The 26537-nt window shown below is 43.1% G+C and overlaps 2 protein-coding genes and 2 long non-coding RNA genes across 6 annotated transcripts in view; 2 read left to right on the forward strand and 2 right to left on the reverse strand.

The window, feature by feature from the left end:
* Window positions 1-2347: 2347 nt before the first annotated feature.
* Window positions 2348-5829, forward strand: LOC119089054. Its single transcript, XR_005092901.1, has 3 exons — window positions 2348-2493; window positions 2601-2697; window positions 5661-5829. It is a non-coding gene; the product is annotated as an uncharacterized LOC119089054 (long non-coding RNA).
* On the reverse strand, window positions 2498-6510 carry LOC119089055. 2 transcript variants are annotated; one of them, XR_005092902.1, is made up of 2 exons: window positions 6476-6510; window positions 2498-3366 (listed from the first exon to the last, which is right to left on the reverse strand). It is a non-coding gene; the product is annotated as an uncharacterized LOC119089055 (long non-coding RNA). The 2 variants fall into 2 exon arrangements; XR_005092903.1 differs by lacking the exon at window positions 6476-6510 and adding an exon at window positions 5805-5889.
* A 1769-nt stretch (window positions 6511-8279) lies between these two features.
* Klhdc2 (kelch domain containing 2) lies at window positions 8280-21279 on the forward strand. The gene is made up of 13 exons (XM_028858800.2): window positions 8280-8559; window positions 11643-11722; window positions 12923-13040; window positions 15213-15328; window positions 15611-15692; window positions 16076-16159; window positions 16638-16718; window positions 16798-16856; window positions 17966-18075; window positions 18441-18513; window positions 19928-20015; window positions 20805-20857; window positions 20969-21279. The coding sequence occupies exons 1-13, from the start codon at window positions 8407-8409 to the stop codon at window positions 21090-21092; spliced, it is 1221 nt and encodes a 406-aa protein (XP_028714633.1). The 5' UTR covers window positions 8280-8406; the 3' UTR covers window positions 21093-21279.
* A 602-nt stretch (window positions 21280-21881) lies between these two features.
* Window positions 21882-26537, reverse strand: part of Nemf (nuclear export mediator factor) — a 63103-nt gene continuing 58447 nt past the window's right edge. For both annotated transcript variants that reach the window (XM_028858790.2, XM_037210582.1), the window contains 5 exons: window positions 24956-24988; window positions 22949-23049; window positions 22800-22843; window positions 22639-22718; window positions 21882-22435 (listed from right to left, as the gene is read on the reverse strand). In XM_028858790.2, coding sequence (XP_028714623.1) covers window positions 22358-22435; window positions 22639-22718; window positions 22800-22843; window positions 22949-23049; window positions 24956-24988 — 336 coding nt within the window. In that variant the 3' untranslated portion in view covers window positions 21882-22357. The remainder of the gene's footprint in view (window positions 22436-22638; window positions 22719-22799; window positions 22844-22948; window positions 23050-24955; window positions 24989-26537) is intronic.

Genomic DNA, 26537 nt, shown 5'->3' on the forward strand with positions numbered 1-26537 from the left:
ATATAAAGTGTTCATCTGCATGTATGTGTAGTTTAGTGAATTTATTAAATTAAAATTTAAGTTATTATTTTAGATACACCTAAAATTATATACGGTAAGTATGTCTGTTGTCTGCATGTATGTGTAGTTTAGTGGAGTTATTTAAGTTATTATTTTATATACACCTAAAATTATATATAATAGATATAAGTGTTTGTGTATCTGCGTGTATGTGTAGTTTAATGAAGTTATTAAATTAAAAGCTATTTTATACACCTAAAATTACATATAATAAATGTGTGTGTTGTGTGGAGTGTGTGGAGTTTGGTGTGTGTTGTGGTGTGTGTGTGTGTGTGTGTGTGTGTGGTTTAAATAAAGTTGACATCACTTGGGTTACAATGCTTCCCCAAGAGTTATAAACTAACAAAACCCCCAGTGCCAGGCATGAGAAATCTTTCAAGTTATTGGTCAGGAAAGTTCAAAAGACTCCCCAAAACAATTTAGGTTGTTTTCGCTGCCCTGGATTGCCTCCAAGAAATCCTTATGGCAATTCTGTTTTTAAAGTTTTCCTTTTGTGCAACATGTGTGTGGGTGCCCACTGAGGCCAGCAGACATCAGTCCCCTGGAAATGGTGTTCCAGGAGGTGTGAGTCACCTGATGTAGGATCTGGGGACTGAACTCAGATCCTCTGGTAGAGCAGCAAATGTTCTTCACCTCTAAGCCATCTCTCCAGCCTCTAATGTTCTTTCTTTTGACAACATTTTCTCATATTATATAATGTTTTATCATCTAATGACTCAATTTACAAGTTCACAAATGCTACTTTTATTATGAAGGAGAAAAAAATCTTTGCCTATAATGGACATAATAGCAGTTATGTCTATTCTCTCCAGAATGCTAACATTATACAAATAAGTTCTTGGGGTTGGAGATTTAGCTCAGTGGTAGAGCGCTTGCCTAGCAAGCCCAAAGCCCTGGGTTTGGTCCTCAGCTCCAGGAAGAGAACAAATAAGTTCTTTTGGCAGTAACACTGAATTGAAAATCTTCAGTATTCTAACAATTCAATTTTGAATTTTATCCCAAGAAATTCTCTGTAAGCATATTGTTGTAAATAGATTTGGTTCTGATGTGACTCAACTTCTCAGACTCTGAAAATATTCTTGAACATTGCCTTTGAGTGGAAATAAAATCTAAATACAAAGAAAGGAAATATTTTATCGTCCTGTTTCCTATGTAGGGACTAAAGAACTTGTGTGTGTGTGTGTGTGTGTGTGTGTGTGTGTGTGTGTGGTATACATGTGCATGTGGGTGCATATATGTACATGTATGGCCAGAAGTTGACACAGGCATCTTCCTCAGTGGCTTTCCACTTTATTTTTGAGACTGGGTCTCTCATTGAGCTGGTACCAACTCAGCTCTGCTGACTAGATGGTCAGGACCTGTCTCCACATCCCCAGTGCTGGGAGCATGGAGCCCACAGTCATGCTCAGTTCTTAAGTAGGTTCTGGAGATCTGAATTCACGCCCTCATGGCTGAATCAGCACTGTGCTGACTAAGCGTTTGTTTGTGTTGTGTTGTTGACCAGGTCTCTGTAGCCTAGGCTGGCTTCAAAATCATGGCGCTCCTCCCTTCCCAGCCTCTGGATTACTAGGGTTGAAATAACTATTCCTTCATTTGGAAATGTGATTGCTGTTTAGATAAAATTTCAGTGACTTAGTTATAATAATTTCTATATTTCTTCCAAAATTACATTGTTACAGAAACTTATGTAAAAGATCTTTTATGTTTTATTTTTATACAAACTTTATTATAAAAAAAAATCTTGCAAGTAAATACATCAGACACCAAAATTAACCAGACCCAAAGTCTATACAACTTAATGGACTTATAGAGTTAGAATTGGCACTCAAAATGGAAACTATGAAACTTCACACTAAATTTTATATTTTCTTTATTGAATATATCTTATGCACTCACCTACCACTCAAACAAAAAAAATCCATGACAGGATTATGGAAATACTAGAAAAACAATCAACTTTATGTCCTCTTTCATAACTCATGTCCTGTGCCTGCTCTCAACCCTTGCTCATCCATGTATTTCTCTTTTATTGTGTGATACAGAACTCATATGAACATTTATATATATACATACATACATACATATACATATTGGCTAGACTCCACATATGAGAGAACATAACCTTTCTGTCTGACATTGGATGAACTTGTTTAATATCGTACATTCCAAGTCCATCCATTTCCCAGCAAAAAAATTTTAACTTCATTTTTCTTTAGCGCTGAACAGTGTAAAAAAAAAAAAAAAAAAAAAAAAAAAAAAAAAAGAGGCAGAAAGATGGACTCCATCTCCACAGGCCAACTAGAGAGGCAGAAGCTGCCCAGTCTCCACAGGCTGACACTGCTTTACTGTGACAGTGAGGGGCCCCAACCTTTCTGCAGGATGAAGGTTGAGAGCACTTAGAGGGACTGAGACACACCCGTGCACGCACACCAGGTAGTTACAGCTATTATTTTAGTTTATTTCTTTGTGGTTTGACTGGAAGCAGGCTGAATTGCTTTGTCACCCAGGCATTATCTTACCCAGGCATTATCTTTCTGCAGGTGGAGTGGAACAGTCAAGCTGGTGCAATTCTTTATGGCTCGGGGCTATTGCCCAGTGCAGCCTGACTCAATTCCTCACGAGGCTATTACCCAACAGGTAAGTTCCATATACCAAATTCTCATTACTCATCCATCTGTCAGTAGACAACTGGGCTGATTCCAATTTTTTGCTATAATGAATTAAGCATAGATAAACATAGGCTGCAAATAACCACGGTTGGGTATGGCGTTCTCTGGGGGTGTGCCCAGGAGGGAAATATGGTAGTTCTATTTTTAAGTTTTTGAGAAGTCTCCAAACCGACTTCCACAGTAGCTGTATTAATTTGCATCACCACCAACAGTGAATAAGGGTTCCTTTCTCTCCACATCCTCTCCAGCATTTGTTGCCACATTCATTTGTTGATGATGGCCATTCTGCCAGGGTGAAGAGGTATCTCAAAGTAGTTTTAATTTGCATATCCCTGATGGGTAGGTCGATCGAACACTTTTTAAAATAGTTATTGGCCATGTGTTTTTTTTTAAACTGTCTATTCAGTTCATTTGCCTATTTGTTTGTTGACTAGAGGTTTTATTTCCTTGACTAGCAGTTTTATTTCCTTGGTGTTTCATTTCTGCAGTCCCTTGTAAACGCTGGCTGTCAGCCCCTTGTCTGAAGAGTGGCTGGTCAGATGTTCTCCCGTGCCGGGGGCTGTCCGTGTGTCCTGCTGATTGCTTCATGCCATCCCATCTGCTGATACTTGGGGCTAGTTCCTGTGCTGTTGGTCCGCTATTTAAAAAAAAAAAAAAAAAAAAGTTCTTGCCTACCTCAATATCTTGAAGGGTACCCCTTGTGTTTTCTTCTACAATTTCTAGTGTTTTGGGTTTTAAATTGGCTTTTTTCCTGTGTGCATTTTTGCCTCTTTTGCCAAAAAAAAAAAAAAAAAAAAAAGTGAGCGTAGCTTGGCTGTCTCCCCCACCCCCACCCCCGTTCTCTATTCTATTTCATTGGTCTTCCCATCTATTTTTATGCCAGTACCAGGCTGCCTTTATCATATAGCTCTATAGCATAATCTGGGGTCACTGTGATATCTCTAGCATTTTTTCTTATGCTTCAGTATTGCTTTGGCTACTTGTGGTCTTTTGTGATTCCGTATGAATTCTTGTATTTTTTTTTTTTTTTGAAACCTGTGATAAATGACATGGCAATTAGAGATCTTTTACAGATTAGTCTGTTTTTTCCTACCGTACCTTTTACTGCTCTCTCAAAGCCTGCAATCCTTCATAAGGATTACAAAGCCTATAATAAACACTACAACGCAACTCTAAAAAGATATGAAAATAGTCTGTACAGGTGTTTGAGGGTGTGTGTGTGCACCACATGAATGCTTGGTCCACTGGAGTCTAGAAAAGGGTCTTGGTCCACAGAGAACTAGAGTTCCAGCCAGTTGTGAGCTGCCATGTGTGTGCTGGGTATTAAACTGGGGTCCCCTAGAAGAGCAGCCAGTGTCCTTAACCCCGCGCCACCCCTCCAGCCCCCGTGTCCCAACATTACTTTTTATTTTGTAGTCAGCCTTACATAAGAAAACTTGTTAGAGGGGCTGGAAGCTGGCTTAGTACCTAGGAACACTGCCTGCTCTTCCAGTGGACCTGGGTTCAACTCCCAGCACCCACATGACCGCTCACAAATGTCCGTAACTCCAGTTCTGGGGGACCCAACACCCTCACACAGACATACATTCAGGAAAAACACCAATGTGTATAAAATAAAAATAAATTAAAAAAAAAACCTAGAAAACTTGTCAGAAGGGTACTGGAGATGTAGCTCAGAGGGTGGAATGTGTAGCATGTATATAGCCCTGAGTTTGATCCTCAGCACTGGATAAAACAGGTATGGTGGCACATACCTGGAATCCCAATGCTTGGAAGGTAGAGGCAGGAGGATTCGAGGCTCGAGGTCACCCTAAGTGACATGGTGAGCTTGAAGCCAGCCTGGGTTTATTTTCCTTGAAGTCTTTTTTTTTTTTTTTTTTTTTTTTGCAAATCACATGTGCCAGCCTGTGTTAGTCCTGGTCCAACCTTCCTCTACTCCACCCACTCCTATCTGAGTGCGGAGGCACCCTGGGACTGTTCTGGCTAGGGTAGACAAGGCTACAGAGCATTCAGGATGTGGTCTATCTTTGTGACCAGCTTTTACACTCTCCAGAGATGAGTTTCTCATTCTTTGTACACATGCCCTTCTTGAGCTTGCTGGCCACCAGCCTCCCCCCACCGACTTTAAGCACCAGCTCCTTGGCCTGCACATGTTAAGTCCTCCATCTTTTGCCTCAAGTCTCACTGGTTACAGCCTTGGGCTCTGTTTCCAGGCTCTCTGATACTCTCAAGTGTGCAGACAGCCCGGGACTCTCTGTACCTATTGACAGTCTCATTGAAGTGACAGGCGAAGCCTCCCACGGACCAGGGTCAAACGTGGCTCTGTGACTTAGGCCACCTTCATCCTGGCCTCTGTGGCAGGATCCTCAGGATACCAAAGTCCAGGCAGACCATAAAAAACAGGATGTGGCCTGTGGTCACCCCCAATGGCATGAATAACCCCACTGAGGTTCCCGAATGTGCTGCTCAGAGAGATTCTTCTCTCTCAATATTAGTAGATCTTTTTAATTTTAAAAAGTTTCTGTTAACTTTTGTGGGTGTAGGCACCCAGGTGTGTGTGTGTGTGTGTGTGTGTGTGGCAGATGTTGGGTGTCTTTCTCAATGGCTCTCTGCTTTATTATCATTAATTATTTTAATCCTTTAATTTAGTGTTGGAGAGGAGTGGTGTGCTCCTCCCACAGTGGAGGTCAGAGGACAGTTTTGTTGACCCTGTCCCCTCCTTCCACTTCACACGGTGTGACGGCTAATCTTAGCTGTCAACTTGACTGCAACCAGAATCAACTAAAACCTAAGCAGCTGGGCACTCCTGTGAGGGTTTTCTCATTAGCTCATTAAGGTTAGCAGGGGCAGACTTGGCTCCTGTTCATTCAAAAGGGCATCTTCCTTCCCTGCCTTGGTGGCCACCCCTACATCAGTGAATTTTTCTTGCAGACAACAATCTCGGGGCAGTAAGATGTGTCCAAGTGCATCTCATCTGGGACAAGGCTGACATCACAGGGAATATCCAGATGCACAGTCCAGTCCCCTAGTGCAAGGTGATCTCCACTGTCGGGAGATCAGCTGCTCATCACAAACCTCAGCTTCAGTGCAGACTGGTCATCCAAATTACAGACAGACTTGAAGAATGAGAGGTGTGGCCCATGAAGTGGTGTCTTCTGCCCACCAGACAGGAAACTGATGATGGATTTTCATCTCCAGAGTCATCAAATACAAAGTGGCTGATAGAAACTTCCAGAAACTCGACCTGGGCAGCAGCACAGAGGTTGTTTCGCTGTCTGGCTGTCTCTGGCAATGGTAGGTGAGGGAGTCCCCTTCAACACAGCAATGAGTGCATCAGGTTCACATTCTCCTCCGTGGTAACATTGCCACAGGGAGACCTGGTTGACGCTGGTCATGCTGGTGACAGTCAAGAAAAGCCTACTGAAGCTGATCGTGGTGATGCAATCCACCAGCACTTGGGGAGGTAAGGGAAGGTGGATCTCTGAATTGGAGGCCAGTCAGCATAGTCTACATAGTGAGTTTCAGGACAGCCAGGGCTATTTAGAGAAACTCTGTCTCAAAAACAAAACAACAGAAAGAGAAAGAAAGAAAAGAAGGAAGGAATGAAGAAAGAAAGAGAAAGAAAGGAAGGAAGAAAAGTATAGTAGGAATCTTAAAGGTTCTTATTAATAAAATCAAACCCGAGCCGAGTTATTGGGGTCCATGATGGTAGATCAGAGAGACAGAACAAGCCACAGCTATCTCACCTTGCCAGTTCCTCAGCTGGTCTTGTTTCCTCCGATTGGAAGCTTCTGTGTCCTCATCCCAATGGCTCTCAGATGAACTACTGCTCAAAAGCCTGAATGCTTAACCAGCCAAAATCTTCTAGTTTCTGGTCCTCACGCCTTATATATCTTTCTGCTTTCTACCACCACTCCCTGGGATTAAAGGCTGGCTTTCTGGGATTAAAGGTGTGTGTCACCATGCTTGACTATTTCCAATGTAGCCTTGAACTCACAGAGATCCAGAGGGATTTCTATCTCTGGAATGCTAGGATTAAAGGTGTGAGTGCCACCATTTTCTAGCCTTTGTATTTAGTGGCTGTCTGTTCTCTGACCCCAGATAAATTTCTTAGAGTACACAATATTTTGGGGAACACAATACCACCACAGAAAAGGAAGGAAGGAAGAAGAAAGAAAGAAAGAAAGAAAGAAAGAAAGAAAGAAAGAAAGAAAGAAAGAAAGAAAGAAAGAAAGAAAGAAAGGAAGGAAAGAAAGGAAAGAAAAAGAAAGAAAAGGCTATTCTATTGTTCTCACAGTCTAAAAATATTCTGTCGGAAGGGCCATCTCTGAAAGGCCCCCAAAGCAGGAGACCCTTGGGGGTTCTCCAGCTAGGTGTAGCTCCCCACATTTTCAGAAGCAAGACTCAGGCACCTGGTCTGGGTCTTTGTTGGAGAGGGTAGATATAATAGCTGTTGTTAAACAATAAAAAGTGTTTCACTGTGCTGTAAGGATGTAAGCCTGTAAGAAGGATGAACATGTATGCCAGGTATGATATAGGACATGCTGGTAATCCCAAACTTCTAAAATAAAGGCAGGGATGCAGCAGTTGATTTCAAAACAACAAACAAACAAACAAAAACAGACGAACATTTATAAGGGTATTCTGTACATAATAAATGAGCTTTATATACGACAGTCGATTTGAATGAACTAAAACGACGGTCACTCAAGTGAGGGCCAATCCAGCATGTAGATCTGGCTGGCCTTGATCTCAAAGAGATCAGTCTCGGGAGTGCTGTTGGTGTTTTGTTTCAGCCAGGGTCTCATGTAGCTCAGGCTGTCCTCAAATTTTCCGAGAATGATCTCTGGCTCTTCCTGCCTCCGTTTCCCAAGTGCTGGAATAAGCGTCCTTCGGGAACCACTCCAGGCCCTCAATTCTGAGTTTCAGCAAACGCATCTGCCGCAGCTGGGGGAGTGTCACAGAGAAAAGCTTTTTGTTGTTGTTGTTGGTTTTCCCCCCCCAGTGTATATTGCTCTTCGTGACAGTCCCAAAATGAAGAGAGGAAAGAAAAGGATGAGGAGCCCTGACAGACACCGTTTAGATGAGGAACCCGAAGTGTTTCCCAACCCAGCCTTATTTTATAGGCGAGGAATCGGGTTTAAATAACTCGTCATTTTTCACTTGGCCTCCTTAGAAGCCCACTTTGTGAGGCTGGGGTTCGCCTTCTTCCCCAGGCGTGGTCTGTCGGTCTTGCGGCTTAGGAACCGTCTCGGCCTTCCACCGCGGGAGGTGGGAGGAACCGACCGCGGGAGGACCCACGCGCGCGGGGTGGGCGGTGGGGGTGGCGCTTCCGGAGCGCGCGGGCAGCGGCGGCGGACGACTTCCGGCGGAGGCGTAAACAAGGCCCCGAGCGGCCGGAGGGAGGCGGGGCGGGCTGCGAGTGCGAGCCGTGGCGGCCGCTCTCCCGCTCCGAGCCCGGGGTCCGTCCGGGTGGCACCGCGGTCCCCCCGCGAGGCCCGCAGCCGCCGCCGCCCCGCGCGCGCGTGCGCTCGCTCGGCCGGGAGGTGGAGGCGCAGCGCGGCAGAGGCGGCTCGCCAGCGCCGGCTGCGCGCCGCGATTCGCGGCTCCGCTTTTCCTTTGTCTCCCGCCGGCGGGGCCGGAGCGCTCCCGGGGCGCCCAGCCCTGCGGCCTCAAGATGGCTGATGGCCACGAGGATGCTCGAGCGGACGACCTGCCAGGCCCGGCCTTCGAGAGCTACGAGGCCATGGAGCTGGCCTGCCCGGCCGAGCGCAGCGGCCACGTCGCCGTCAGCGATGGGCGCCACATGTTCGTCTGGGGCGGCTACAAGGTCAGCGGGGGCGGGGCGGGCTCCGCCGGCGGTGGGCGATGGCTGCGGCTCCGGGTCGCTCCGGAGAGCATCCTCCTTCCCTGCCTCGGTGGACTTCAGGCGCCTGGGCTGTTGTCACCGCTCTCTTGGACTTAGGCGTCAGCCTGCCCCTCCACCCCCGCCTTGTTGATCTTTGGAGCGATCAGAGCCAGGCTCTGTTATGTGGGTTGAGTAGCGGGTGACTGTGGCCCAAGTTATGGAAAAGGGCGGAGGTGAGGTTGTGCGAGGAGTCACTCACTCATACCTTTGGCCCGGTTCACCCGCGAAGGCTTTTAGCATCCCGAGCCGGGGCCAGTTAGCCGACGGATATTATAATTGTTTGCCCACTGTGTGAACCAGAGCCCCAGGACTCGCTTACTCAACCTCCCCGAAGCTGTAACGACCCCCGTGCTGGTGTCCACCAGCCTACTGTATGAACGCAGGGCCGTTTTTCTTAACTAGTTTCAGCTGAGAAAGGCTTGCTCCTCAGAAGGCCCTACTACGAAAATTAAAGGAAAAAATTCCACCAGTAACGAATGAGTCCCCAGCAACATAGGTAATTGGAGTGCAGTTCTTTGGCCTTTGTGACCAGGTATCTGTTTGGAGTCTCATTTGCACTGCGTGTTGTGCCCCGAGGTGGGGAATGCCGCTCTGTGTTGTCTCCTGTTTAAAACGGTGCTAACCGGTTCTATTGTACTGGTTTTAGAACTCCACGATACGCTGTAGTTCTTGGATTTCGTTTGGTTCACACTCATTTGATCCATTTGAACCACAAAACTATGAATATTGTTTTAATGTTAAAATGACCTGACCCTTGGTATTGGCTTGAAATCCAGTTCTCTGCACCCGTGCCGTTTTGGGAGTGTTTGCTTAGGGACTTAGTAACAGTTTAGCTTATGGTACTGGTGACCTGATCACAGTTGGCCATTTTTGAGATAACTGTCCTGATAGCTTCATTTGGTCTATTAGTTCTTTTGCTCGTCCGAATGAATGTATCATGTTGTCTCCAGCTTCCAGGGACTAGGTTTTTAGAGGTTGGTGTCGAGAACTTCAGAAGTAAGGAGCATTATTAAAACGTCAATTCTGGGGGTGGAAAGGTGGCTGAAAGGTTGAGAGCACGGGCCAGATTTCTAGGTTGGAGTCTTAACACCCACCCAGCAGCTCCCAACTGTCTGTAACTCCGGTCCCGGGGATCGGAACCCTCCTCTGGCCTTTTCTGGCATTGCACCCAGGGAGTGCACAGTCAGTCACGCAGACAAAAGTCACACACATAAAATTAATCTCTTCAAAAATGTAAATTCTCTTTGAGGAAGGTAGACCTCTTGGTCAATCACACTTCAGGCTAAACTATGCCATTCATAATTCTGTTGTTAAAAAAGGAGCGTTGAGCCATGGTGTCATAGAGTTTGTCCTTGAACTCTTGATCTTCTGTTTCTGTCACCCAAGTGTTGACATGGGAATGAGACTCTTCCATAGTGTGTTGGGAAGTTGTGAGTGGAAATCTTCTGGTGGTGGGTTTATAAGGTCCTGGTGCCTTGAAATTAAGGAGAGGGGGCAGAGTGGCTGGCGGTGAAGCAGGTGATGCAGAACCTGCAGTCCTCCAAACAAACAGACAGGTCTCCAGCCCAGGCTGACCTCAAACTCCCAGAAATCCATCTGCCTCTGCCTCCAGTGCTGGGATTTAAGGTGTGTGCCATCACTCCGGGCAACTTGTACATGTCTTTGGTTGTAACCCTAACTCAGAATAGGCACAGGAAGCCTTGGCGATATATCAGAGGTAATAAACTGGCTTCTTTCCTAGTGGTCAGCAGTACGTACGTGTGTACACACACACACACACACACACACACACACACACACACCCCAAGCCAGGCTGACCAGCCCACTGTTTGCTTTCTAATGTTGACCTTTACTTCTCTTGGCACTCCGGTAGGAAAAGAAGAGTTCCATGGCTAGCTGCTCGGTTACTATATGATAACATTCAAGGGTTTGGGGCCCTGACTCTTTTTCAGTGAAGTGCAGTTGTTATTGCCAGGGAGGATCCAGAAATGCAGTCAGGCAATCCTCACTAGAAAGGAAGATCCCTGGCTTCACCACTGCTTGTTAAATAACCCTAGGCAGATCATTTATGTTTTGAAGTCTTGTAATAAGTTTTCTGTTAGGGTTAAAAAGGAAATTTGAGGACATACGGTAAACTTGGTCTTTGTTAAAACCTGAAGGGACATAGAGTAGAATGGAACAAGGAAAGACTCGGTATTTGCATCTTTGTAGTTTTTCCCTCAGATTGAGTGGGCGAAAGGAAAGCTTGGCTAGAACACCTTGTTAATGTGGGCGGGGCACGTAAGTCATCCAGTCAGCCACTGGAATCAGGTGAGTGGCCTGGTCTGCTGGCATACAGCAGACCTTAGGGCCGCAGTTCTCAGCTGGTGGGTCTCCTCCCCCTTGGGGGTCCAAAGACTCTCAGGGCTCTCTAAGACCCTTCAGATGTTTACATTACAGTTATGAAGAGGGAACAAGAATTATTTGATGGTTGGGGTCACCACACCAGGAGGACCTGTATTAAAGGGTCGCAGCCTTAGGAACGCTGAGAGCCATTGCCTTAGGGACTCCCCAGGGAGGGGCCCTTGTACTATTTGCAAGTGGTGTATGAAAAGTTGGACTGAAGGTCTCTCTGCACTCAGCATTACTGTATGTAGCTGGGTCTTAGAAGACTGCATTTAGTAAGCACACAAAACTTAATTTTATGTGATCACGTTCATAAATAGTATCTCAGGAAAGATAGATACAAACCCCATAAGATGCCTCTTGAAAATATCAGTTACTGGGGCAAGGAGATGGCTCAGGGGTAAAAATCTCACTGCACAAGCCTGATGACCTGAGTTCGATCCCCAGAACCCACGTAAAGGTGGAAGGAGAGAACCCACTCACACAGTTGTCCTCTGACCTCTAAATGAGCACTGTGGCACAAGGTCCAATGACCACATCACTACACGTCCCAACACACTAGCAATAAGTTAAAAATAATGGCAGTTATTTATATTTGCAATCTTTCTTATTCTTCCTAGAGTAATCAAGTGAGAGGATTATATGACTTTTATCTACCCAGAGAAGAACTTTGGATCTACAACATGGAGACTGGAAGATGGTAACTGGATATTAGGGCGGGTGGTGGGGCTTACAAACTTCAAATAAGGTTGCAAAGGAAATTGAAAACCCACGAGGGGGTGGGTGCTTTGTTTGTTTGTTTGTTTTTTGAGATAGGGATTCCCAGTGTAGTTTTGGTGCATGACCTGGATCTTGCTCTGTAGACCAGGCTGGCCTCGAACTCACAGAGATCCTCCTGGCTCTGCCTCCTGAGTGCTGGGATTAAAGGCGTGTGCCACTGCCGCCCGCTTGACTTTTCAATTGGAGAAAAAGAAAAAAAAAAATCTATTTAAAAATAAAATAGGCCGGGCAGCGGTGCCACACGCCTTTAATCCCAGCACTAGGGAGGCAGAGCCAGGAGGATCTCTGTGAGTTTGAGGCCAGCCTGGTCTACAGAGCGAGATCCAGGACAGGCACCAAAACTACACAGAGAAACCCTGTCTCAAAAACTACAACAACAAAAAAGATTAAGAATTTAAGCCTACTTCAAGCTAAGCAAAGATAAAGTAACAATAACTGATGATGTAATCAGAAGACCTGAGGTGAACTATTAGTTTTGTGAATCTCTACAGCTTGGCATGGTGGCACATTCATTTAATTCTAGCACTTAAGAGAGGAGAAAACAGGCAGATTTCTGTGAGTTCTGGGCAGCCAGGACTTCATAACTGGCAGTATTACATAGGGGTTTATTTAAGTCACTAAAAGGTGACTTTAAAAAAAAAAAAATCTGTTGGATTGATCTGTCAGCACTAGTAATGCTGGCGTTTTCCTTTTGGTTTCTTGGCCTACTTAGAAGCAAACTGGGGCCATGGAGATGGCTCAGCAAGTAAAGGTGACTGCCATCAAGCCCACATGGTAGCGGGAGCAAATCTGCACCTGCCATGTGCAGACCCCCATAGTATGCTGTGACACAGCTGTGCCCAGACATACACACAAATTAGTGGAAAACAAGAGACTTCCCAGTCAGTTAAGACCATATAAATAAAAAGCCAACGGTCTGAGAAAAGGCTTTCAGAGCCTTTCCTTCTGCCTGTTAGGCAGTCGGGACAGGTTTAAAACGGGGAAGCTGATTCCTTGGGTTATCTTGAAGCTAGAAGACCCTAGATACTGTCAGCCTTCTTTTCTCTTACTGTGGGATATAAGTTAGTAAGCCTTGTGTTTCTTACCCTCTGGGAAACTTATCTAACTCTCCCCCTTTTAGGAAAAAAATCAACACTGAAGGTGACGTTCCTCCTTCCATGTCTGGGAGCTGTGCTGTGTGTGTAGACAGGGTGCTGTACTTGTTTGGAGGACACCATTCCAGGGGCAATACAAATAAGGTTAGTGTTTTCTAAGGAATGTGGTTTGAAGCGGTTTTCTCCTTCCTCATTTTCAACCTCAGATTTCTAGAGTTGGGCTTATACTTATGCACTCTAAGTGTGTACTTGAGTGTGGTATAAATGTGTATTGTAGGATTTTTTCTACCAGTCTGTACAAGGCCTTTGCCAAACAATGTTAGCATCCTGTGTGTAGTCATTTCCTAGGTGGTTTTGCTTGGTGCTCTCAATTGCCTGTCCTTTTGACAACTCTGAGTGGTAGGTGAATGTTAACTAGAAAGCATTTTCAAAGACAGTTACAGACAAAGGATGTATAGTAAACAGTAAAGGTGAACTCAGAGTCATAGGAATAAATTAATACTAAAAAAAGAAAGTAGCTAGGTGGCACATGCCTTTAATCCCAGCACTGGGGAGGCAGAGGCGCAGGTGTATCTCTGTGAGTTTGAGGTCAGCCTGGTCACAAATCGATTCCAGGACAGCTAGGGCCACACAGAGAAATCCTGTGAAAAACCAAAAAGAGAGAAAGAAGTAAATAGTAATACTCCTCTAATGTTGCCCTAAGATACATGCTGCTTTGATTTTTTCCAAATAGGGAAAAAGATGTCAGCTGTTCTTTTCAGGACAGTAAAAGACAGATGAAGTTTCAGCAAGGCATGAAACAGTTTATAGGTAAACTATTAACTCATTTACTTTGCGACTTAGTAAGCATTTTCTCTGCAGAGTAGAGTTGGACATTGGAGACAGTAGGGATGAACGATGCAGTTCCTGAGTTCAGGAGCTCACGTTCCAGAAGAGACGCCTGACTAAATGACTAATGACTGCAGTCTGGGCCTTCTGTGGTGAGATGGAGCCTGGTGTACAGTAGCAGCTCTGTTGGGTCTGTAGGATGGGGTGGAACAAGTGCTTACTCAGTAGACGCTGTTTCAGCTGAGCAGTCAGAAGTCAGAGTGGACTTGCAGGTCCGTTCTCTTGTGGAAATGTCAGGTGGCGTTGTGGTTTGGGTGCATGGAGGAGCACCATGGTGTCACTGAAGCTCCAGACCATCCTTCCTTTCCTTAGATAAACAAATGCAGATATGGCAGGAAAATGCGTGGATTCGACCTGAAAAGGCTTAGGGAGGAGTGCAGCTGGTTTCCAGGGGCTGGGGAGCAGAGTGATTAATAGTTACTAACACTGCTATAGTTCAGGGTTTTACATTTGACCAGAAGGAAACTTAGGTGTCTCAGAAAGGTGAGGTGTGTGTGTTCTGTTACCTCGATTTGAGTCCTTAGGATTTAAACTTTTTTTTTAAGTTTATTTTTAAAGATTTATTTTTATGTGTGAGTGTCTTGCTTGTGTGTGTGTCTTTGCACAACATGTGTCTGGTGCCCATGGAGGCCAGAAGAGGGTATGAGATCCCCTGGAACAGTTGTGAGCTGCCATGTGAGTGCTGGGAATCAAACCCAGGTTCTCTGGAAAAGCAGCCAGTGCTCTCAACCACTCAGTCATCCAGCCAACTCTCGAGTATTTAACCTTTTAAGTATTGATTGATCTTTTAGCTTTTATAATTAATTAGGCAGGAAGACATGTTAAGTTGAATTTGAAGAGCCTAGTTTTTGTTTTTGTAACATGGTCTTGCTGTAAATGAACAAACAAATTAGCAAAATTCAAGCTGCTTATCCAAAGTTAAGGCAACATACAGAGCTTGTGCCAAGATACAAAGGACCACATATCCAATTCTTTTGTCATAGAAGTGTAGCTAATGAAAACAAAAGCAGCTGAACATTTTTAAAGTGTTGCTGATTTAAGAAATTTATATTCTGGGGGCTGGAGAGATGGCTCAGAGGTCAAGAGCACTGGCTGCTCTTCCAGAAGTCCTGAATTCAATTCCTAGCACCCACATGGTGGCTCATAACCATCTACAACAGGATCTGATGCCCTCTTCTGGCCTGCAGGTATACATGCAGAGCACTCATACATAAAATAAAAATAAATAAAATTTTTAAAAACCCAAAAACTTTAATTTACATTCTGTTGTAAATTCATAATCTTGACCCAGGCCAGTGTGGCAGCCATTCTGCAGTCAGACTCAGCCCTGAATTAGATGCACCTTCATCACAGAATACAGTTAAAAACAAATGTCAATACTGAGTTTTCTCCAGAACCAAAACTAACTGAAATCATTGCTTCTGACAGTTCTACATGCTGGATTCAAGATCTGCAGACAGAGTGTTACAGTGGGAAAGAATTGATTGCCAAGGAATTCCTCCATCATCCAAGGACAAACTTGGTGTCTGGGTCTATAAAAACAAGTACGTTAGAAGCTCTGTAAGGTTGGCCTTTTGTGCAGAATTTAGTTACCCTGTAAGTACCCCGTCAGCATTCTAAATAAGCATGGAGCACATCACATAGTAAACGAATACACGAGCTCATTTAACTAGCAGCTAGTTGTCATGTTAAGCAGTATTCTTTGAATAGTTTTTCCATATACTTAGTTGTACTCAACTCATTCCATATTTCAAGATTTAAAATATCCTCTGACTTAGCTTACAGATAACTTAAATCTTTTTATGTTTTGGTTTAATATCAAACAGGTTAATATTTTTTGGAGGGTATGGATATTTACCTGAAGATAAAGTATTGGGAACTTTTGAATTTGATGAAACATCTTTTTGGGTAAGTGAAGTTTCATGTTGCACATGGCCTATTTAGTATGTTAAAAATATATTCTATTTTGTTTTTTTTTACTTCCTGAAATTTTTATTCCAGTTTGAAAATTTAATTTATTGTGTGTGAGTGCATGCCGTAGTGCAAGTGACACAGTGTGTTTTGAAGTCAGAGGACAGCTTGGGGGAATCAGTTCTCCTCCCACCATGTGGGATCTGGGGATTCACACTAGGGCATCAGGCACTTCCCCAGCCGAGTCGTCTTGCCAACGCTGAAATCACTTACATTCACCAGTAGTTTTATTCATTTTACTTGTTAATAAACTGGGCAAGCAAGGGTTATATAATTTAATGAACAGTATTTGTAAAGTAACAGATTCTTTTTTTCTGCAGAATTCAAGTCATCCAAGAGGATGGAATGATCATGTACATATATTAGATACTGAAACGTTTGCCTGGAGCCAGCCCATCACCACCGTGAGTTCCCGAAGAATGAAGTGTACTTAGAGAAGAGGGTACACCAGAGTCGGGAGGGTCTGAAACTGACAGTTCATTCTGGTTGTTTTCTGGAATGAGACGGTCTGTAGCTTTATTGCTCTCCAAGGAGTACAAACCTCAGAAGTTCAGCAGATACACAGAGTCTGTTTTACCTTCATCTGCTAGTAACTAATCAAGCTTTAGTTGAAAGTTACTACAGATCAGTTTCTTTCCTTTCAAAGACACTATACAATGTGCCAGTCTTTTTTTAAGCAACTATGACATACTAACTAGTTCATCCAGTAAGTCTCGGAAATACTAAAATGTTCAGTTGTGGTATTAGCTTTTAATACTGTTGCTGTCAATAAATCTGAGTATCTGGCATATTCTTGTTGTCTGATATTCAGAAAAGACTGATACTTTCCCTCTGTTTATAAAGCTCACATTTTATGAAGCCGCTTTTCTGCCTTTTTAACAGGGTAAAGCACCTTCCCCCCGTGCTGCCCACGCCTGTGCGACTGTTGGAAACAAGGGCTTTGTGTTTGGCGGCAGATACCGAGTGAGTACAGAAACCGTTTTGAGCGACTTGCTTTTGGATCCTTCAAATGCTAACTGTTGTTCACTTACTCTTTTTTTAGGATGCTAGAATGAATGATCTCCACTGTCTTAACCTGGACACATGGGAGTGGAGTGAATTGTAGGTATTACCTTCCGTGCACTTCAGACCCTACCCCATTCTCTAGAGTATGTAATGAATGTGCTTCCAGTTTCTGTAATTGGGGTTTAAATAAACATGATTACTGGGTCCTTAAGGAAGGACTTTTATTTTTATTTCCAGTTTCCCTAACTATGGGCCTGGTTCAGCACGTTTGCTGAAAAGAAATTCTAAAGTTGACTCTGCCTTCAAAGAACATAGTTCAATATAAGTATGTAGTTCATACTGAGAGGTTTCTTTTTCTTAAGCATGTGTCTGGATATAAGATGTGCATACATGATGTATGTTTGTGTGGGTGCATGTCATGTGTGCAGGTATGTATAGGTCCAGAGCTGACATCAGGGGTCTTCAAACATTGTCTCCTGTGTTCATTGAGGAAGGGGTCTCAGCTAAACCAGCTTGCCAATAGAGCTGGCTAGCCTGCTTGCTTCGAGGATCTCAGTGTGGCCTTCTAAGCCCACTCAGGCCACTACACGCACTAGGTAACGTGTTACTTATGTAGGTGCTGGGATCTGAATGTCCTCGTGTTTTCATGGCAGTCTCCCTGTTAAGCCACTTCCTGAGACGTCAGGAAGCCTAAGTTTTCTTTTTATAATAATCCATGTACATTTTTAAAGAAATCCTCGGCATTTCTGTGGTGTTTGCTCTAAACACAGACTTTTGTGTATAAGGTTGATGATGCATACATGAAGACTAAGAATAGCCTTTCTGTACTCGGTGCTGTTCACCTTTTTAATTTTGGGGTGTCGTTCTTGTGACGGGGTCTTACACTGCAGTACAGGTTAGCATGAACTTAGCCTGGGCTCTCCTCAAACTTGTGGAAGTCTTCGGCCTCAACCTCCCAAGTGTGGGATTCTGCGTGTGAATCTGTTCTTCCTTTTGAGACATGGTCTCTCGCTGGCTTGGGATTTGCCAGCATACTCTAGGGGTTCAGCTCCCCAGCAACAGAATTGCAAGCATGCATCCAGCCTGCCCCCCTTTGAAACAATGTGTGAGTTTTGTGGATAGAACTCGGGTTCTCTGGCACTTGATTGACTGAGTTATCTCCCAGACTCTAACCACAGATATTCTAACTCAGATGTTCTTTTTAGAATTCCACAAGGCATATGCCCCGTTGGTCGATCCTGGCACTCACTGACACCAGTCTCTTCCGATCATCTTTTTCTTTTTGGAGGATTTACCACTGAAAAACAGCCACTAAGTGAGTCTTTTCGATATATATTATCATCATGTGTCATAATCACTCAGTAGCAGTATACTACTATGTATACGAGTCACTGAAATTGAGTCCTGGCTGTACCCTTTCAGGATGACTTCATATTGACCCTATAACACCTTATAATTGTACATATTAGGACTAAGTCCATGCTGCTTGGTTAAAAAAAAAAAATGGCTTGGAACCCTTCAAATTCCTGCTGAAAGGTTGTACAAGCAGCAGCCTTACTTCTGTAACCACAGAGGACAGGGACTAGGATTGACTGGATATGCTTCTTGTTAAAGCTGTGCCCTGTATGTGGCACACTGACAGGATGAACATACTTCATAGCTTTTTCTTTGTTTAATCAGGTGATGCCTGGACTTACTGCATCAGTAAAAATGAATGGATTCAGTTTAATCATCCTTATACTGAAAAGCCAAGGTATGAACTACCTGAAAGGTATAATTTCTTACAATTAATTAGTCCCTTGAGTGTACAGAACTGGTAAGAACTGAAGATGTTTTGGCTAATTTTATCCACATGCTTAGGAAAATCTGGTGCTCATTAAGGTTTCATGTCATACTTCCCAAAAGACGACCAACCAACATTACCTGAGTGTCCAGAGCTTGCTTTCTCTCCATCTATATGAAGAACACTTCATATAGAAATTTTAATGCCTTAAAATTTTCAAGCACGTACATGGGGGAGGGGGGAGAACAAACCAAGAATTGTTCACAAGTTTGTAGTAGCATTATTCAAGATTGATTAAGTACAACTGTTTTTAAAGGCAGAAAAAAAAAAAAATGCTGTATGAGGAGACACATACATGTAATCCCAGCCCTTAGAAGCCAGGAGGAGGATCAGGAGATCAAGGGCTCTGGGCTACATGAGACACTCTAAAATAGTTATTTTTTTTTTTTCTTTTTAAATACTGATGGGACATTTTTAGTCTCCAAAGGAATTGCTATAGGCAGTTATATACTTAGCATTGTTATTTAAAGTGAATTTAAATATGCCATTCTCCATTTTTTTCCCCCCAAACTCAAGTATAGTCAGTCATTCTGCTTAGACTTTTGGCAGAAATGACCGTTCCACAGAATTAATTACCCAGCTTGGAAAGCTTTAGTAATTTCAGTCTTTTGAGACACTGAGTGTGAGGCCAGCTCACCCTGCCACTGCTTAGCCCCTATGCATAAGACTTTCATTGCTAACAAAGACCTTGATTATTTGGTTAAAACCCCTCACTATGTGTCCCTGGCTGGCCTGAACTCATTATGTAGATCAGATTGGCCTCAGATTTAAAGATCTATTTACCTCCACTTCCAGTGTGCTCCGATTCAAGGTGTACAACACCACGGCCAGCCTTATGCAAAGCTTTTCCTTGAGATTGGATTTCTTACTATATTTGGTCTGAACCACTTTGAAATCTTTCCTTTTGTGTGTGTGTGTGTTTTTTTTTGAGACAGGGTTTCTATGTGTAGCTTTTGGTGCCTGTCCTGGATCTCACCCTGTAGACCAGGCTGGCCTCTAACTCACAGATCCACCTGGCTCTGCCTCCTGAGTGCTGGGATTAAAGGCAAGCCCACCACCACCTGGCAAAATCTCTGTCTGTCTATCACTAGCTCTACAATGTAGTTAAAGTAATCAGCTTGGACTTTTGAGTTACATTGAACTAAAGCTTTTTTTGGTTTTTCAGAGACAAGGTTTCTTAAATGTAGCCCTGACTATCCTAGAACTCGCTCTGCAGACCAGGCTGGTCTTGAACTCACAGAGATCCACCTGCCTCTGCCTCCCAAGAGCTGGGATTAAAGATGTGTGCCACCACCGCCTGGCTCAAACTTTGTTTTATGTGCAGGTTATGGCATACAGCTTGTGCAAGCGATGAAGGAGAAGTCATTGTTTTTGGTGGTTGTGCAAACAATCTGCTGGTCCACCATAGAGCTGTAAGTACACTTCACTGCACGTATTTATGGGAATATATCATGTTTGTGTGTGCAGGCACATGTGCATATGTGCCATGGGAGGAGGACAATACTTGTAGTTAATGCTGCCCTAACATGATGTGGGTCTTGGGAATCCAACTCAGGTTGTCATCCAAAGTGACAAGAGCCTTTAGCAGATGAACCTTGCTGGGCTTATTTATTTATGATTTTTCCAGACAGGGTTTCTCTGTGTAGCCCTCTCTGTAGACCAGGAACTCCTCTCTGTAGACTAGGCTGGCCTTGAACTCAAGAGATCCATCTGCTTCTGCCTCCTGAGTGCTGGGAATAAAAGTGTGCACCACAACTGCATGGCTGTTTGTTGCTTTAAAAAAAAAAAGTGTGATGGTTGTTTTGCCTGCATGTATGTCTATGTGCCATATGCATGCAGTTCTCATGGAGACCAAAAGAGGGTATTACATCCCCCTAGAGCTGGGTTGCAGGTGGTTGTGGTTGTGAACAGCAGCCCCATGTTGGTACTGGCAACCGAACTCAGGTCCTCTGGAAGAGCAGACAACTGAGCCATCTCTTTCTCGGCCCCCTCCTTTTCTGAACACAAGGACTAAATGCCAAGTAGCACTTCAGCACTGAGCTGTATTATCTATTAAGCCAGCTCTGGGTACAGCTCCTGCACTAGCTGGGCTCAGAGCTGCTGCAGTCCTGTCTTTGCCTCCGAGAGCTGGCCTCACAGCAGTGTACCACACCAGCCTACTCTCAGCACTTGCATTTTAACACGCTCTTCCTTTTTTCCAGGCACACAGTAATGAAGTACTTATATTTTCAGTTCAACCAAAATCTCTTGTACGGTAAGTTCTTACCAGGTACTTGGTACCAGGTAGATGGTTATTTAAAGGCAATAATGAATCTTCATTCAAGTTAATGTAAAATTATTTTTCTCTTTCCTTGTCCACTTTTAGGCTAAGCCTTGAAGCAGTCATTTGCTTTAAAGAAATGCTAGCCAACTCGTGGAACTGCCTTCCAAAACACCTCCTTCACAGTGTTAATCAGAGGTTCGGTAGTAACAACACTTCTGGGTCATAAGGCTTCAGATAATAATTCTGATCTGCTTGCATGGAAAACAACCCTGTATTTGTCACAGAGTGGCATCCATTGTATAATTATATTCATTGTTGTAGTTTGCAGCTTTCTGGGTTTTATGTGCATGTGAATGGCCTAGAGAACCTATTTTTGTGTCTAAAGTTTACAATAAATGTATTTAACACCAGTACTTGTCCATTGTTAAAGTTAAAAAAAAAAAACCCACTGCATTGGCTTTTTATATACCAAGAATAGGTATAATATTTTTTACATTTATCTTTTGATAATTTGGATGAAATGTAGAAAATGCTACATTTTTCGTCTTTCACTTAGTAACCAAGGCTGGTCTTGAATCATTAATACTCCAGCCCCCAGCTCTCAAGTGCTAGGATTAAAAGCATGCTATCACACCTGGGTGTGTTGGTGGTGGGGCCAGAGAGAGTGAAAGTCTTAGACAGCCCAAGCTACAATTAATTTAGTACTTCAACCTTAATGTATTGGTGTGATCCTGGAACAGGCGGTCATGTTTACTGTCCAGTTAATTAAAGTGGCAGTTTGTACCTCACGAAGGAACAGAGATAAAACGAATGGCTTGATTCTCTGTTCTGGTAGGAGAGAGAAATCTGGGCCAGGAATCTTTAGTGGTAAGCCTAAAAAGTGCACTTCTGAAGTTACAGGTTAGGACACTACTTAATGGCTGCTAGGGATGCAAAAGAACCTGGCACACAACTGAACAACATTCCACAGAAGAAATCAGGGTGGAAGGGGATGTATATGAACACACGGAAACAATTGTCTTTTTCCTCTAGGTGTTATTTTTTGTATTTGATGGAAAACTTGATAAAATTTTCAAGACACAATCCCTGAATGTTTAATTGCCCCCAGAAAACCAAACAAACCCCTCATGATTGGTTGTAATATGTGTGTATTAGATGTTAGATACAGTAAACCTCTGGTCAGTAGTTAATGCAGCTGAGCCACGTCAGGTCTTTACATCATTAAATGAAACCTCAAGAATTTCAATAAAATGTGGAACAATTACAGATGTGTATCACTGAACTTTTCACAAATAGTTTAGGAAATACTATTGTAATAGTTTATATATATATATACATATATATATATAAAACTTGAAAAAAACTCTTAAGTCCTTTTGGTGATATAGCAAGGCAATTTGTAAATGTGGAAGTCCTGTTAACATGTCTGCATCCTTGAACTTCCAAGACTATAAAACTGGCTCTTCACAGTGTTTCAGGATTTCATTTTGGCTATTTTCTTTTTACATGAAGAAGATTAGGTGCAGAGACTTTGACTTTGCCAGGAATGTTTCTTGATAAATCTGTGTCCTGAAAAAGGAAAAGTGCTTAATATCCCAAGTAGTAAATCATGTTTAGTATAATTATGTATACTCTACTGTCAGAAGAAAGGCGTTCATAACTTTGCTGAGCTGACTGTACTTATGGTTCCTAGTAACACAGCACTTTATTAAGACAATAGAAACGACCTTGGCCACACCACCAGTCACCAGAGTTTTGAAGGAAAACTTTACCTTCACACTGCGGAATAAGTCTTTTTCTCTTGCTGTTGCTTCTTTGGAATGCATGAAACTATTCAAGGCCGTTTTTGCAGCTGTAAATAGAGAGCTGAAGAATGTACTTCTGGTTCAGTCACTTAAACTATTTTAAAATCACAACTAAAATCCCAAGTTACCTTTCCCCTTTTTCTGAACTCCAGGAGTAAGTTTCACTTTGTATCTTAAAAGAAAAAAAAAATTGTATGAGTTACTACACGGAGATCGTAAAGAGATTTCTCATAAAGGCATTGTGGCAACTATCATGAGTGAAGTAATGGTGACTTACTTATAATTTGTCATGGTGGTATAAGGGGCACATATCGGAATAGCAAACATTAGTATGTCTTCAGGATGTGGCTGCCCTGTCAAAGAATCAAACAGATTTTCCTAAAGAGGAAAATAAAAACAATTATAAAAGGAATTTATGCCAAACTTTGAAAAAGAACAGTAGGTGTTGAGTAGCAGAGCCCTTGCCCACTGTGCAGACCAGACCCTCTCATATCACACCATCATAAATACAGCAAATGAGCATCTAAATGTATACTACAGATTTAGCTTTTCGGACGGACTGACAGCAGTGCCCAGACTCTGCTTTATAGTTCCAAAGAACTGAAGAGTAATGTTTCAATATATATATTCTTTACAACTTTGGCCTGCGATAGTCAACAATGGGACAGTTGTCAAACCACCATTTAATGACTTCGAGAGAGGCAGGAAGACAAGTTGGACACTGCAACTAAGCTTCATGGAGGGAAGCTATTGTGGATTCAAAAGATGCACACTAAGAACTAACTGCAAGGAAACAGGACTTAGACGTGGGCCAGACCAGTGATTTTTCTTTGTCCTGTGTAGAAGCCTCTATTAATCTCCAACTTAATTTTTGCTGAGCTCAGAGCTCACAAATTGGGCAAGCCTAGTTGGTCAGGAAGTTCCAGAGAGCCTTTTGTTTCCACTTCCTTAGTGCCAGGATTACAGGTGCATGCTGCCTTGCCTGGTTTTTCATGTGGGTGCTAGGGACTGAATTCAGGTCCTCGTGTGCATGGCGACCACTTTACAGACTGAGCTATCTCATGAGACAAAACAGTCTCATGCTGGGCAGCATCTGGCTGTCCTAGCACTTATTGTAGTCCAGGCTGACATAAAACTCACAGAGATCTACCCACCTCTGTCTCCTGAGTACTGGGATTAAAGGCGTGTGCTACCAAGGCTAGACCAATGATTCTGGACTGGGGATTTTGCCCCTGCTACAGGAGACTCACCAATATCTAGACATAGTTTTGGTTTTCAGAATGAAAGGATTGGCATCTAACGGGTTAGGCTAAGGGTAATCAGTTTATAATATGTTATACAGGCCTGACAACAAGGATCATACTTTGCAAAATGTTAGCAGTGCCCAAGTTGAGAAAGCCTAGGCTACTTTCTCTCTCTCTCTCTTTTTTTTTTTTTTTTTTTTTTTTTTTTTTTGGTTTTTCGAGACAGGGTTTCTCTGTGTAGCTTTGCGCCTTTCCTGGAACTCACTTGGTAGCCCAGGCTGGCCTCGAACTCACAGAGATCCGCCTGCCTCTGCCTCCCGAGTGCTGGGACTAAAGGCGTGCGCCACCACCGCCCGGCTTACTTTCTCTCTTTTTAATGTATGTGTGTGTGTATTTATGTGTCAGAGAGATTGTATTGTGTGTGTGTACTTGTATGCACCCATGGAGACCAGAAGAGGACATCAAATCTCCTACAGCTAAAGCTACGGCTGGTTTGGAGTGGCCCCATGTAGAGGCTGGGAACTGAACTTGGGTCCTCTGGAAGGGCAGCCAGTGTTATTAACTGCTGAGCCTCTTCTGTTCTTAAGGAGAACTTTCAGAACTCCTTAAACTAGTTCTCATTTGTAGACTATCTACAAGGGCAAAATGCTTGGTGCTGAACTTTTAAAATAATTTACAGAATACTTTAAAAAGTGATTATTATCCCAATATTAATATTAATAATAATAATAATACTGAGGCACAAAGGAAGGGGAGGGATAAAGAATATTTTCAGGCTAGGTACGTAGTGCACACCTTTAATCCCAGCTCCGAGGCGGCAGAGGCAGGCATATCTCTTGAGTTCAAGATATTTCAACAACACAAAGCAAGTTCCAGGCCAGCCAGAGCTACATGCTGAGACACCGTCAAACAACAAATACAAGAACAGCTTGAGATCTGCACAGTTCCTGCAGCTGTCTCTACTTTTCAGTTTTGAATACTATCAGCTATTCTGGCAGAGATTACAGTGAGATGGACAGAAACCCCCACTCAAATCATACCTCATTTCCTTGCTGATCCAGATCATGCTCTTCCTAGTTCCAAACATAAAAAAGATTAAAGTCAGATATGAAATTTTGTACCAATAAGACAAAAAGCAGAAAGAAATTGATATAATAAGGCTGTTGTATAACTCAAAGTAGGAAATTGTAGAATACAACTTAGGTCCCCTAAGACTCTAAAGTGGATCAGTGTGTACGTATTTAATACTTTAGAAAGCATTGCCATTAAAAGAGAAAAATAAGGTTTTTTTTAATCACTGTGACAAAATCTTTTAAAGTATATGCTGAAGTTGTGTTAAGTTGTAGAGACAACCTGAAGTAAGAACTAAGTTCAATATTTGCAGAGAAAATAATCTTACAAAAAGAACTTATAAAAAAGGTTTGCCAACAATACTGAGATAAGTTTAGTTTTGTATATTTAAGTTATGTGGACAATACCTATTTGGAGATAAAGTAGTCTCAGTCTGTTTAGGCTGCTATAACAAGAGACTTCAGAGTACACAATTTTTTAAAAAATAAATTTACATCTAACAGTTCTGTAGGCTAAAAGTTCAAGATCAGGACAGCAGGTTTTGTGAAGACTTGCCTCGAAATGGTACCTTAGTAGAGTATGGTAGGACACACTTGTAACCCCAGCCCTTAAAAGGTCCAGGCATGAGGAGTTTTCTCAGCAACAGCAAGTTTAGGAACAGTCTGTCTGTGCTGCATGAGACTTTATTTTGGTTTTGTTTGTTTGTTTTTGAGACAGTTTCTCTGTGTGGCCCTGGCTGTCCTGGAACTCACTCTGAAGACCACGCTGGCCTCAAACTCACAGAGATGCACCTTCCTTTGCCTCCTGAGTGCTGGGATTAAAGGTGTGTACCACCACCACCGCCACCGCCACCAGCTACATGAGACCCTTAAACAGTAACAACAAAAACTGGCATCTGACGGCCAGGTCTTCATTTGACAGGGTCCCTTCAACCTCATAAGGGCATTACTTCCCTTTCTAAAAGCTCCACTTCTTTTTTTTTTTTTTTTTTTTTCCAGACAGGGTTCCTCTGTGTAGCTTTGGTGCCTGTCCTGGATCTCACTCTGTAGCCCAGGCTGGCCTTGAACTCACAGAGATCCACCTGCCTCTGCCTCCCAAGTGCTGGGATTAAAGGTGTGGGCCACCACTGCCAGGCCCCTAAAGCTCCACTTGTTAATATTACCACACTGGCATTTAGACCATAATCCACACCCATGAAAGAAGATTAATGATACCTCTTAGGGACTTCCCCTTTGCATGACCTGCTACTCATCTTAAGGTGGCCTCATACTGTGCCCCTTACTTCTGCTTCGGCTTTTGAAGTGCCGGGATTCTAGCTATATGCCACCATATCTGGCATGGATATTTTTGAGCCTAAAGTTTATAGATAAAACTACAGATAGGGTAATAGCGTAAAAAACGTGCGAACCAAAATGAAATTTAGAACCAATAACAACACTGTCTAGTAGAGGGAAAAAGACTACTGAAAAGAAATCCCTATAAACGCCTCACTAGTGAAGGTGTAACTCACTTTAACTAAAATCAGTGCAACCCAAGTAAAAACAGCTGACT

This window comes from Peromyscus leucopus, chromosome 14 (genome assembly GCF_004664715.2).
Source record: "Peromyscus leucopus breed LL Stock chromosome 14, UCI_PerLeu_2.1, whole genome shotgun sequence".
Classification (NCBI taxonomy): Eukaryota; Metazoa; Chordata; class Mammalia; order Rodentia; family Cricetidae; genus Peromyscus; species Peromyscus leucopus.

Bases quoted from the DNA above. Each gene is read 5' to 3' on its own strand.
- Klhdc2 (XM_028858800.2), top strand. From the start codon at position 8,407: ATGGCTGATGGCCACGAGGATGCTCGAGCGGACGACCTGCCAGGCCCG. The intron at 8,560-11,642 runs GTCAGCGGGGGC...TATTCTTCCTAG, and splicing joins TCGTCTGGGGCGGCTACAAG to AGTAATCAAGTGAGAGGATT. The intron at 18,514-19,927 runs GTATGAACTACC...TTTTATGTGCAG, and splicing joins CCTTATACTGAAAAGCCAAG to GTTATGGCATACAGCTTGTG.